Here is a 12,507-nt window from a genome sequence, read left to right as displayed (position 1 = left end):
TTCAGTCCCCAGTAAAAAAAAAAAAAAAAAAAATATTGGCACTAAAGGCATGTAGGTTTAAGGGATGAAGGTAGAAAAGATATAGTTGTGTCTTAAATCCATCATACAACTTTGGTTTTAATATAGTGGGGTTACTATTCTGGGGTTAATGATATACATATTATTATTTGGCTTAAAATTGTATCTTGGGACTTTTCCAAATTATCATACATTGATCCACTGATTTTTTGTGATATGGTATAACATGGTTGAATTAAGTGTTTCCTCATAGGTGGAGATTTCAGTTGTACCGAATTTTCCTGTAATTTAAATAGGAATGGCTTCACTTATAAGTGCTTTATTTCTTAACAGAAATATCAAAAGCCTTTGATGTTTAGATGTTTAAGGGGTCTTAGTCTTCTCTAGCTCCGAGCACTGGCAGAGAATTTTCCCTGAAATACAGACTAGATAGATCATTTCACCAAAATTTGGGTAAAGAAGGACTCAGAAAGGCTGGGGTTGTAGCTCAGTGGTAGAGTACTTGCCTAGCAAGTGTGAGGCTCTGGATTCAATACTTTGCACCACATAAAAAGTAAATTAATAAAGGGCTGGGGTTGTGGCTCAAGTGGTAGAGCGCTCGCCTGGCATGTGTGAGGCTCTGGGTTCGATCCTTAACACCACATAAAAATGGAACAGAGATATTGTATCCACCTAAAACTAAAAAATAAATATTTTTTAAAAGAAATTAATAAAATAAAGGTATTGTGTACATCTACAACTGAAAATGTTAAAAAAAAAAAAAAGGACTCAGAAGTGTCAGTTAAAATATCTACTTCTGTCTAGATAGCATTTTCTTTCTCTTTTATAATTACTTTATACCCAAAGAACTTTGTTAAACTTTTTTGGTACTGGGACGCTTAACCACTGAGCCACATCCCCAGCCCTTTTTTAGATTTTATTAAGAAACAGGGTCTCACTGAATTGCTTAGGGCCTCAATAAGTTGCTGCAGCTGGCTTTGAACTCAAGATCTTCCTGCCTGAGCCTCCCGGACTGCTGGGATTACAGGCATGCACCACTATGCCTGGCAGAACTTTGTTAATCTTGATAGATAATGTGATTCTTTAGATATCTAGCTGTGGTGGAATTGAATATCCTGAATTCCAAGAATTATAAGGCTTTATTGAAAATGAGAAATGTTATCATTTATTTAAACTTGTGCATTTTATTTAAATCAGGTTGGAGTGATTGATTTTTCCCTCTACCTTAAGGATGTGCAGGATCTTGATGGTGGCAAAGAGTAAGTACTACATAGTATACCATTTTCTTCACAGTTTTAATGAAATTTTGGCAGTAGTAGAATACTACTCTTTTGTTTTCTTTTGGTACAGGGTTTGAATCCAGGGGTGCTTAACCACTGAGCAATATCCCCAGCCCTTTTTATTTTTTTTTTTGAGATAGTGTCTTGCTAAGTTGCTTAGGGCCTCACTAAGTTGCTGAGACTGGCCTTGAACATGAAATCATTTTGCCTCAGCATCTCAAGTCTCTTGGATTACAGGCATGTGCCACCATGCCCAGCCAGAGAACTCTACTCTTGTTTTTGCTTTGAGATTTAGGGAGTTTTTGGTTATTGGTTTTTTTGTTTTGTTTTGTTTTGTGCAGGGGGGGTGGGCGTTGCAGTGGCACATGCCTATAATCCCAGTGACTCAGGAGACTGAGGCAGGAGAATCACAGTTCAGGGATGACAACTTAGCAAGACCCTGTCTCAAAATAAAAACATAAGGGGCTGGGGTTGTGGCTCAGTGGTAGAGCACTCGTCTAGCACATGTGAGGCACTGAGTTCGATCCCCAACACCACATAAAAATAAATAAATAAAATAAAAGTATTGTGTCCATGTACAACTAAAACATTTTTTAAAAATAAAATAAATAAAAAATAAGACGGGCTGAGAGTCTAACTCAGTGGTAAACTGTTCCTGGGTTTAATCCCCAGTTCCACCAAGAAAAAATTAGATTTTAGTTTTTGTTTAGTTTCATTAATAACAGATAATATGTTTTCATTTTCACTAAGGAATTAAGCTCTACAGAAGAACAGAGCATGCTTGTGGATTTTCTCCATTTTTACTGCCCCTTTTGCCAAAGACCTGGCCAGTCTGCAAAAGAGGGAGGACATCTTCTGGGTACCTTCTCTAAGGGCACTTGTTCCCCACGCCCCAGATGCTATGTCCCTGGCTAGTGTTGCTCTCTATTTACTCAAGGGCCATGCAGACATTACTCAGCTCTGACTATTGGTTTGCGAAGACATTTGCATTTCTACAAGATGATCAGAAGGTTGGAGGACAGTTACAAACTATTAACCACCAATAAATTTTTTTCCCCTTTGTATGCTTTCTTTATAAGGCATGAAAGAATTACCGATGTCCTTGATCAAAAAAATTATGTGGAAGAACTTAACCGGCACCTGAGGTAGGACTCGCTCCTTTATTCCAGTGGTATTCAATATCTTGTCACTGTTTCTTGGGACTTTTTGAGTTTCTACATGTTTATACTGATTTTTTTTTCCAAACCATGAAAAGGGGTTATAATCATTCATAAAGTGTTCATGTGTACAGACTAGAGTAAAAGGATTTCTTCTTGATAAACAACTTTTGGGGAATATTTGGTTCTTTGTTTTGTGCAGTTATACAGTATGGACAGGTAAACACATTAAACCTTAAATTTCCAGTGTTCACCTATAGCCATGTGGTTGGCAGGCCCTGCCATAGCAAGCCCTGTTACTCATGGGAATCAGCACATAGCCTCCTCCATTCCCCACCCCCAGTGTATTAGACTAGAAGAAGGTTGAAAACCACTGGGCTAGACTTTCAAGATCAATGTGATCACAATCTCAAGAAAATTTCTTGATTTTTAAAAAAATTTTAGCTGAAAGGCTACTGATGTGTTCCAAGAAATACTAGGCCTTAGATATACAATTGGGAGAGGTTCAGTGTCAGGGGACACTTGGCCTAAAGTCTTTGGAAGACATATTGTTCTCTCTCTGAACCCCCTTCTAGAAAGTACATTGCATATTAACAGTACTTCCCAGGGGCAGGCCCCCTGACCCCAAACCAATGGAACAGACAAAGAAGTTGGCACGTTCCTCCAAAAGTGCTTCAAGAAACACTGCCTGGAGGCACCCCTTAACTGTTGGCTGGTTTTTGAGAGATCCTTGGTTGATTCCTAATTTGAGAGTTTTTATAAGAGATGGATGTTGAATTTCATCAAATGCGTTTTAGCATCCATTAAGGCAATCATGGTTTATATCCCTTGATCTGTTGATGTTATATATTTTATTGCTGGATATCGTCATACTGAACCATTCCTGTATCACATGTAATACTTTTACTGTTCTTTTAACCTGCAATCTGACTTAATTGTTCCTCAGTTTTCTATCTCTGGCATGGCCTCATGGTTATACAGCTTCACAAAATGAATTAATAAATTTTGCCTTACTTCTGTGCCTGGGATCAATTTCTTAGTCATTTGCCCAAAGCTTATATTTGGTACTGGCTTACCAGCTTTGTTCATCTCGGTTTTTTCTCTTACAGACATTCTTTTTATGGTATTTTCTCCTTGTTGCTATTTTCTGTTACAGTTGGTATAGAATTGGAAATTGAATACTCTTTTAAGACTTTTCCTGAGCCGCTAGAATTACAGGTGTGTGCCACCATGCCCAGCTCTAAATTACAGGCTCTTGAGCAAGATTCCCTGGGTTCAGATGTCTGCAGCTCTTCATAGATATATGAATTTTAAAAGAATTAGAGAGCTGGGGTTGTGGCTCAGTGGTAGAGCGCTTGCCTGGCATGTATGAGGCACTGGGTTCAATCCTCTGCACCACATAAAAATAAAGGCATTGTGTCCATATGTAACTAAAAAAAAAAAAAAATTAATTGGAAAAAGAAGAAAAAATTAAAAATAAATTAACTGAATTAAGTTAAATTTAAAAAACAAAAAAAGGGGCTCGAGTTGTAGCTCAGTGGTAGAGTGTGCTTAATGTGCCCTAAGCTAAAGGTTCAATCCTCAGTACCAAAAAAAAGGAAGAAGAGCTGGAGATTACAAGCTGGGCTGTAATCCCAGCAGCTCAGGAGATTGAGGCGGGAGAATTTCAGGTTCAAAGCCAGCCTCAGCAACTTAACAAGGCCCTAAGCAATTCAGTGAGACTCCATCTCTAAATAAAAATACAAAAAATGGCTGGGGATGCAGCTTAGTGGTTAAGCACCCCTGGGTTCAATCCCCAGTACCAAAAAAGGGGGGGGGAATATGAACTCCAGTGAGTTCTTTAATGTAAAGTTATAATTTATTTACATGTATACTAGACTAACAGTAGAATCTACCTCACCAAATTGGTGGGGGAGAGGTGTCATTGAGTTGATGCATATAAAGTAATTAGAACAGATAGGGCCTGGCACATAGTCCAAAAAATAAGTTACTGCTATTATTGTGGGGATTATCATTATTGTTTATCAAGTCCATTGTTTTTCTATTTGATGACTCATTATATTAGCTTTTTACATATTTTTTTAATATAAAAGCACATACTATGTAATATTTCAAAAATGGAAGTGCCAGGTACAGTGGTGCACTCCTAAAATCCCAGCAACTTGGAAGGCTGAGAGAGGAGGATTGTAAATTCAAGTCTAGTCTTGGCAACTGAGCAAGACCCTCAGCGACTTGGCAAGACCCTTTCTCAAAATAAAACGGGCTGGGTATGTAGCTCAGTGCCAAAGTGCCCTGGGTTCAATCCCTGGTCAAGAAAAAAAGGGGGCAGGTAGCCAGGTACAGTGGCAGCTGTTTATTATCCCAGCTACTCAGGAGGCCAAGGCAGGAAGATCATAACTATGAGGCTAGCCTCCTGGCAACTTAGGAAGACCCTGTCTCAAAAATAAATAAATAAGTAAGGGCTGGAGATGTAGCTCAGCGGTAGAGAACTTGCCTGGCATGTAAGAGGCCCTGGGTTCAACCACCAGTACTGCAAAAAAAAAAAAGCAGGATGGGGGTTTAAGGGAAAGGGAGTGGGGATTTGGCTCAACAGTAGAACACTTGCCTAGCATGTGCAAAGCCCTGGGTTTGATCCCCAGACTGCAAAAAAAAATAGGGTGGGTAGGAAAGAATATTAAAAAAAAAAAATTTAAAAATCACTTGATCTTCCTGCACCAAAGTACCAATACTTTGTTACTATTACCTTAGCTATGTGATTGCGGACACATTTTGGTTCCATCATCTATTGTATTGGAATAAAAATATTTTCAGCTAACTAAAAAGGGAATAAATCACATATTTTAGGGGTGAAACTTATTGGAAAGTATTTTTAAATTTTTTTAAATAAAAACAATATTTTTATTATTCTCATCTCCTCTGAGTTAGAGTCCTTTTGCTTTTTCATTTCATCCAGGAAATCTAAGAATTTCTCTTCTCATCATTTACAATTTGGGTAAACAGAGAGTTCACACTTAGGAGCTGGGGTTATAGCTCAACAGTAGAGCACTTGCCTCACACTTGTGAGGTACTGGGTTTGATCCTCAGCACCACATAAAAAATAAATAAATAAATAAAGATATTGTGTCCTTCTTTAAAAAAGCTTTAAAGAAAAAAGAGTTCACACTTACCTAATATTTCTATTTTTCTACAGCTGCACAGTTGGAGATCTTCAGACCAAGATAGATGGTTTGGAAAAGACTAATGCAAAGCTTCAGGAAGAGGTTTGTAACTTATTGAAACCCTTGAACAAACAGAATGACCCAAAGTTAAGAAAAATGATACAGTTGGTATATCTGACCAGAGTTTCTCACTGTTAGGAAGGGGGATTATTAACCTTGGGTTGAGCTGCACATGCGACAAGAGAATATCTGTGTTCTGCCCTATTCAAGACTCCCAGTGAGACACCTCAGCTGATCATGAGCCAGTTCTTAGTGTCTTAGGTTTTATCATCCCAAAGTAACAGTACTTTGCAACAGTCCAGCTTCTGCCTGTCAAAGTGCAGTTTCTTCCTCTTTTCCACCTTTCCTGTGATGTCACATGCCTCCCTGCTGCCCTAGAAGGCACAAACTACATTATGAGAGGCACCGTAGCCCACCCCTTCTGTTTTGGCCTCTCAGGAGCATGGAAACGGTCTCCCCACAGCATGGTCTTTCTCTGCTTTCTCACTAGGAAGAGAGAATGAAAGGACAGGAAGAAGGAGGGCTGAGGCCGAGGAAGACAGCTTGCTGCCAGCTGCCCAGCAGGCTCTTTGGTGGACACATCTTGTCTCCTGTTAGCAGGAGGGGGGTTGCTCAGCCTTTCTGAGGCTTTCCACAGGTAGCGGTCCCTGCTGCTCAGGCCTCCCCACTAGTCTCATTGGGAAGGAAGAGGACTTTGAGATGGAAAAGAAACACCTCCAAGACATGGAGACAGGGGACAGTGAAAGGAGACTCAGTGAGCACACCTTTGTAACAAGGACCCTGGTTTAAGGCACACTTTAATTGACTGCTTTCTCCTGAGGGGCCAGTCCTGAAGGCTTTCAGAGGAAGAGCTCAGATTTATAAGAGAGGAAGGAAATTCAAAGACAGTGTTCATTGGTAGGGGCATCATGGGAGAAACTTCACTGAACTTAGCATAGGAAGACACGGTCACCTTGGTAGGTCTTTGAGCCTCACTTTTGTCTTAAAGTTGGGTGATGATACATACTTTACAGTATTGTCATAAAGATTGCCAACTGAATATCATGACTATGCCTGATAGAACAGTTGTGAGGGTTGGGGAGTACTTGAATGTGAATTGATTTTAGAATGAGCAGATTACTTTATGTTCTCTCAGACCAGGTAGCATGCTTTGACTGAAGGTCTGATTTCACTATCAAAACTGAACAGCTGGGTTATTTTTGTTAAAAGCAAATTATTATAAGAGAAGATTTTAGAGAAAAGTATTCCTCCATCAAGGTATGCTCTCTGTATCTTCAGAGAGTAGAGAAAAGTAGCTTTTACCACCTTGATCTGCTTCTTCCCTTTTGAGAGTAGTACCCCTTTTAAAACCTTAAGGTGTCTCACTTGGGCACAGCAATGGCTTAAAAACCCAACTGGCTTCCAAGCCTGAATGGAAAGTAATTCTGAGGAGTTTTACTGCGGTTTTTTTTTTTTTTTTTTTTTAAAGAGAGAGTGAGAGAGATAGAGGTAGAGAGAGAGGGAATTTTTTTTTTTAATATTTATTTTTTAGTATTTGGCGGACACAACATCTTTGTTTGTATGTGGTGCTGAGGATCGAACCCGGGCCGCACGCATGCCAGACGAGCGCGCTACCGCTTGAGCCACATCCCAGCCCTAGTTTTACTGCTTTTGACAAAAGAAAAAGAGAGGCATTCAATGGCTCTAGGTCCTTTCACTGGGAAATGATGCTGAGGACAGAGCCAGGTACCAGAGACAGATATCAAGCTTCTTGCTCCTTCTCCAGCCTCCCCATCTCTCTGCAAGCTGTGTTCTGAGTCTAGAATAAGGAGGGACCTAGCTGCTGTATTTTATCATCTCCCTTACTTGTAATATCCTCTCCTCAGGCAGATCCATCCAACTTCTGTATACTTTTCCCTAAACTTTTCCCTAAACATATTCGAGGAAAGGAAGGATTTCTCTAGGGCATGGCTTTGAACTCACGATCCTCCTGCCTCAGCCTCCCGAGTCACTGGGATTACAGGCGTGTGTCAGTGCACCTGCCTTACTTCCACTATAATTTATATAACCATTTCTCTAATAGTAGAATTCAGGCTGTTGCTGATTTTTTTGGTCAATAAATCATTGCCCACATGAAGTAGTAGTATATTACCATTTTTGCAAAGGGAGAAAATCTGGGGAGAGCTGAGATCACTAAGGGCACAGGTAGATAGATGGGAGAGGGAGTTTTACTATATACATTTTTGTGTCTTTGGGATTTTGAACCATATATTCCCTATTCAGTATAAGGCATCTGAAAATAAGTTGTTAATTGTGAAGATGCCGAGTAGATATTTTAATTTTAACAGTAAGATTAACTTTGATGTTAAGAAATGTAAAAATCTCTCTTAATCAGCTGTCAGCTGCAACAGATCGGATTTGTTCACTTCAAGAAGAACAGCAGCAATTAAGAGAACAAAATGAATTAATTCGTGAAAGAAGTGAAAAGAGCGTAGAGGTAAGAAATTGACCTTATAGTTATGTGTCATGTTACTCAGATGTACCTATTGTCAGTCTCAAACTCATATAGTCTTTTCTTGGTGTTTGTGGGAGATTGGTTCTAGGATCATCTCCCTAGGATATCAAAATCCAAGTTCCATTATATAAAACAATGTAGTATTGGCATATAGCCTATGTATATTCTCCCAGATACTATAACTCAATCTCTAGATTACTCATAATACCTCATGTAGTATAAACGCTATGTAAATAGTTTTTATCCTGTATAATTTAGGGAATAATGACAAGGAATAAGAGTCTGTACATATTTAATACAGAATAATTTTTTTTTCAAATATTTCCAATTTGTGATTGGTTGAATCTACTGATGCAGAGACTGCAGGTATGAGAGCTGACTTTAGTTTTTTGTTTTTGATACCAGGAATTGAACTCGGGGGCACTCCACCACTGAGCCATTTCCCCAGCCCTATTTTGTATTTTATTTAGAGACAGGGTCTTACTGAGGTGCTTAGCACCTCGCTTTTACTGAGGCTGCCTTTGAACTCGTGATCCTCCTGTCTCAATCTCCCGAGCCTCCAGGATTACAGATGTGCATCACACACCCAACTTGACTATAGTTTAATAATGATCCAGTTCTCAGAATGTGCCTTTGATGTCAGAAAGTACTTCCTATTTCTGTTTCTATCCCTGCCAATGTCACTCTCAGGCCCCAGGGACCACTTGGACTTCCTAGCCTTATGGGCCTTTATGCCAAGATTTCTTTTCATTCTTCAACTTCTGCTCATATGCTGAGTCTTCTGTAATGCCATCCATGATACCCACAGATGGGCTTATACCCTTCTCCCGTATTCCCATAGTTCTTTATACATCCTCCATCATAGAATCCACGTATTATTTTGTAAAATTGCCAGCTTGCAGCTGTCTCACCTGACAATTTTAAGGGTAGAAACCCTATCAGATTCACCACTAAATCCACCCAGTGCAAAAAAAAAAAAGTCAATAAATACTGAATGATAGATTGGATAAAAGCCTTTCCTGCTAGGGTCTCTTGTACTGTTTTAAAGAAAATTAAATATAAATTTGCTATTTGAGCCCAACTTTTTAAAAAATTTATTGGCTTGCACTCATTCTTTATCTTCAAATTCTAATACCTTTATAGATTTCACCTTTATCATGCAAAGAAAGCAGAAATTGTCCTACATATTTTCAAAGTTTAAATACTCTGTAGCTACTTTGTTTACCATAAGCAAACCATTCCTCTTGGTGTTCTTGATTGCTATAGATAACAAAACAGGACACCAAAGTTGAGCTGGAGACTTACAAGCAGACCCGGCAAGGACTGGATGAAATGTACAGTGATGTATGGAAGCAGCTAAAGGAGGAGAAGAAAGTTCGACTGGTAAGTATGCAAGACTGGGCATCCTTAGGAAGAATTTCTCTGTAGCTCTCCAAGTTAAATCTCTCTTAATCAGCTGTCAGCTGCAACAGATCGGATTTGTTCACTTCAAGAAGAACAGCAGCAATTAAGAGAACAAAATGAATTAATTCGTGAAAGAAGTGAAAAGAGNAAATACGTTTTTAGTTGTTGACAGACCTTTATTTTGTCTATTTATTTATATGTGGTGCTGAGAATTGAACCCAGTGCTTCACACATGCTAGGCAAGCTGAGCCATGACTCCAACCCTTCTGTCTACATGCATTTTTTTTTTTTTTTTTTGCCAGGACGGGTACCAGGGATTGAACTCAAGGGCACCTGATCTTTGAGCCACATCCCCACCCCTATTTTGTATTTTATTTAGAGACAGGGTTTCACGAGCTTTTGCTCGTGATCCTCCTGCCTCAGCCTCCCGAACCGCTGGAATTACAGGCTTGCACCAACACAACCAGCCCTTTTCACGTGTGTGCTAAAACCTGATGCCACTCATAGGAAGTTGTTAGTTTGAGAGTTGGGGATGTATGTGGCTCAGTGATCAGATGTCCCTGAGTTCAATCCCTGGTACAAAAAAAAAAAATAAGTTGTTAGTTTTTTAAAAAATCCTAATGAAATTCTGCATTGTCATTTATATTTTGTTCCCATTTTATAAACATTTTTTAGAGGTTGCTAGGAGACTAGACTCACGATTTCTTTGACAATACCATTCTCTTATGCCATGACCAGTGCAGCCAGTCTGACAGGTTCCAGTGAGGGGCAAAGGGGGATAAGAAAAATAAAGACTCACAGACTCAGATTTTGAAGATAACAGCTGGGGTCATGTGGAGCGCTGCTCTCTAATGGAGAAGCAAGTCTAAAGAATTACACCAGCAATCTTTATTTATATATGTCTCATTATCAGATGAAGACTATTCAAGCATTATTCTTTGTATTCATGAAAGTTACAGAGTTGGCAACATTATACAACTAATTGCGCAGTTACATTCTACAGTTGCAATGTGCAATATGCAGCTTTGTGTAGCTCTCAAGAAAGTCCATTGTTTAAATTACTATTATGAGGGTAGGTTCAGGAGCAGGGGAGCTTGGTGAAACATTGTGGTTGTCTAGCAAGAGAGTTCCTCTATTCCAGGAATTGTGTGCCTGACATCAAGATTAATGCTGATAAGACTCTAGTACAGAGCCTCCTCATGGAGGGCATTACCACAACAGGTAGGCATCCTGCACCTTTGCACAGAAACTTTACCAGGCACCAAGCATCTAGCAACCCCAGTCTCAGACCTGGCACTTCCATTCTCAGTCCGTGCTCTCCACACTCTTAGGCTATTATTTCCATTTATCTGTCTGTCAGTGGCGCAAGTTCTTTATTAAACACATTTTTCTTCTTCTTTTTGGTACTGGGAATCAAACCCAGCAGCACTTCACCAATGATCTACATTCCTGACTCCCCCCCCCCACCCCTTTTCTTTTTTGGAGATAGGATCTTGCTAAGTTGCAGGGGCTGGCCTTAAACTTGAGATCCTCCTACTTCAGCCTCCCAGAGTTGCTGGGATTTTTGCCACTACATTCCCTATCAAGCCCAGTTTTTCCCTCCTTCCTCATTTAGCTTTATTGGAATAGTTTAAAATTACATTTTCTATTTTTTAGGACTTCAGTTGCTTTTTTAAACCCAATTTGTAGCTAGCTTTACTTATTTGCTTCCTTGAATGAATGTGGGGCAAAGTAGCCTAAGTTATTCAGGATGAAAAGAACCATTTCAAAATCGTTAGCATACAATAGGTTCAATCCCAGCCCCAGCAAAAAAAAAAAAAAAAGAAGAAGAAAGAAAGAAATTTTTAAAATGGTTGTATATTTTTTGCCATAAAGTAGCAAATCATTCCAGAGATTGTAACATTGCAACATCAGATCCCTTCTAGCATGCAAGCACAAGACACATTTTAGATTATGGATTCTAATTCTCTGGGTTCGGAGAACTTGGTTGCTAGAACCATAGGCTCTTATTGCCAAGTCAGCTTTCTATTGATTTAATGTAAAGCCAAATTTAATTATCTGATGAGGAAAAGGGGAGAAACTTAACCTCCAGACAGACTTTTCTCAAACTTGTTCTGATTTGTAATTTGTCTTTTAGTCATTGCCCAAGATACTACCCCAGTTAAATATATTTTTGTTATCTACTTTAATTGCATTTTTCTTGTAAATATCCTTTAAAGGAACTAGAAAAAGAGCTGGAGTTACAAATTGGAATGAAACTGGAAATGGAAATCGCCATGAAGCTACTGGAAAAGGATACCCACGAGAAGCAGGACACACTTGTTGCCCTACGCCAACAGCTGGAAGAAGTCAAAGCAATTAACTTACAGATGTTTCACAAAGTTCAGGTGGGAATTGGCTTTGGGTCTATATCATAATCTGGTTTCCTGCTGCTTTCCATGTGCTCCCTTTCAGTCTTACATCATTCTTCCTGCAGAATGGGCATATACATATCTGTGAGTGCCCAGTATGTTTCGGACCTGGTCCTTGGCCCTTTTGTGGTACTACATTTATTTTATTTGAGTCTGACAGCAGTCCTTGTGAAATGAGGAGAATGGAAATGACAGGGCAGAACTAAGCGGCTAAATCACATAACCCTGCTGGCACAACTAAAGCATGATATCTTTTTAATGCAAGCCAAACTTTATCAGTGTCTCCTAGCTGTTTACTTCTATTTCAGTGATTCATTGTATGCACTAAGAGATGGAGAAAGGAATTAAGGATAGCATTTAGTATTATCTTCTCCAAACTTTGCCATGAGGTTATTGTTGCTGAGCCTGTGGGTCACACAGCTAGTTGCTTACTTCTCTTATGTCACTTCAGAGTGATCAAAGGAAACTATGCCAGGGAGAATCAATCAGAGTTTGAAAAATAGCATCTAAAAATTATATAGGTTT

General features: G+C 39.3%; 1 protein-coding gene across 8 annotated transcripts in view; it reads left to right on the top strand.

Moving 5' to 3' along the window:
- Positions 1–12,507, top strand: part of Rufy1 (RUN and FYVE domain containing 1) — a 56,410-nt gene that overhangs the window by 26,009 nt on the left and 17,894 nt on the right. For all 8 annotated transcript variants that reach the window (XM_048784776.1, XM_015506413.1, XM_048784813.1 and 5 more), the window contains exons 6-11: positions 1,216–1,277; positions 2,378–2,443; positions 5,646–5,715; positions 8,048–8,149; positions 9,434–9,550; positions 11,791–11,958. In XM_048784776.1, the coding sequence (XP_048640733.1) occupies positions 1,216–1,277; positions 2,378–2,443; positions 5,646–5,715; positions 8,048–8,149; positions 9,434–9,550; positions 11,791–11,958 (585 nt within the window). The remainder of the gene's footprint in view (positions 1–1,215; positions 1,278–2,377; positions 2,444–5,645; positions 5,716–8,047; positions 8,150–9,433; positions 9,551–11,790; positions 11,959–12,507) is intronic.

Source organism: Marmota marmota, unplaced genomic scaffold (assembly GCF_001458135.2).
Source record: "Marmota marmota marmota unplaced genomic scaffold, marMar, whole genome shotgun sequence".
NCBI lineage: Eukaryota > Metazoa > Chordata > Mammalia > Rodentia > Sciuridae > Marmota > Marmota marmota.
Note: the sequence above shows the minus strand (reverse complement) of the source record. Positions and strands in the feature narration are given on the sequence as shown.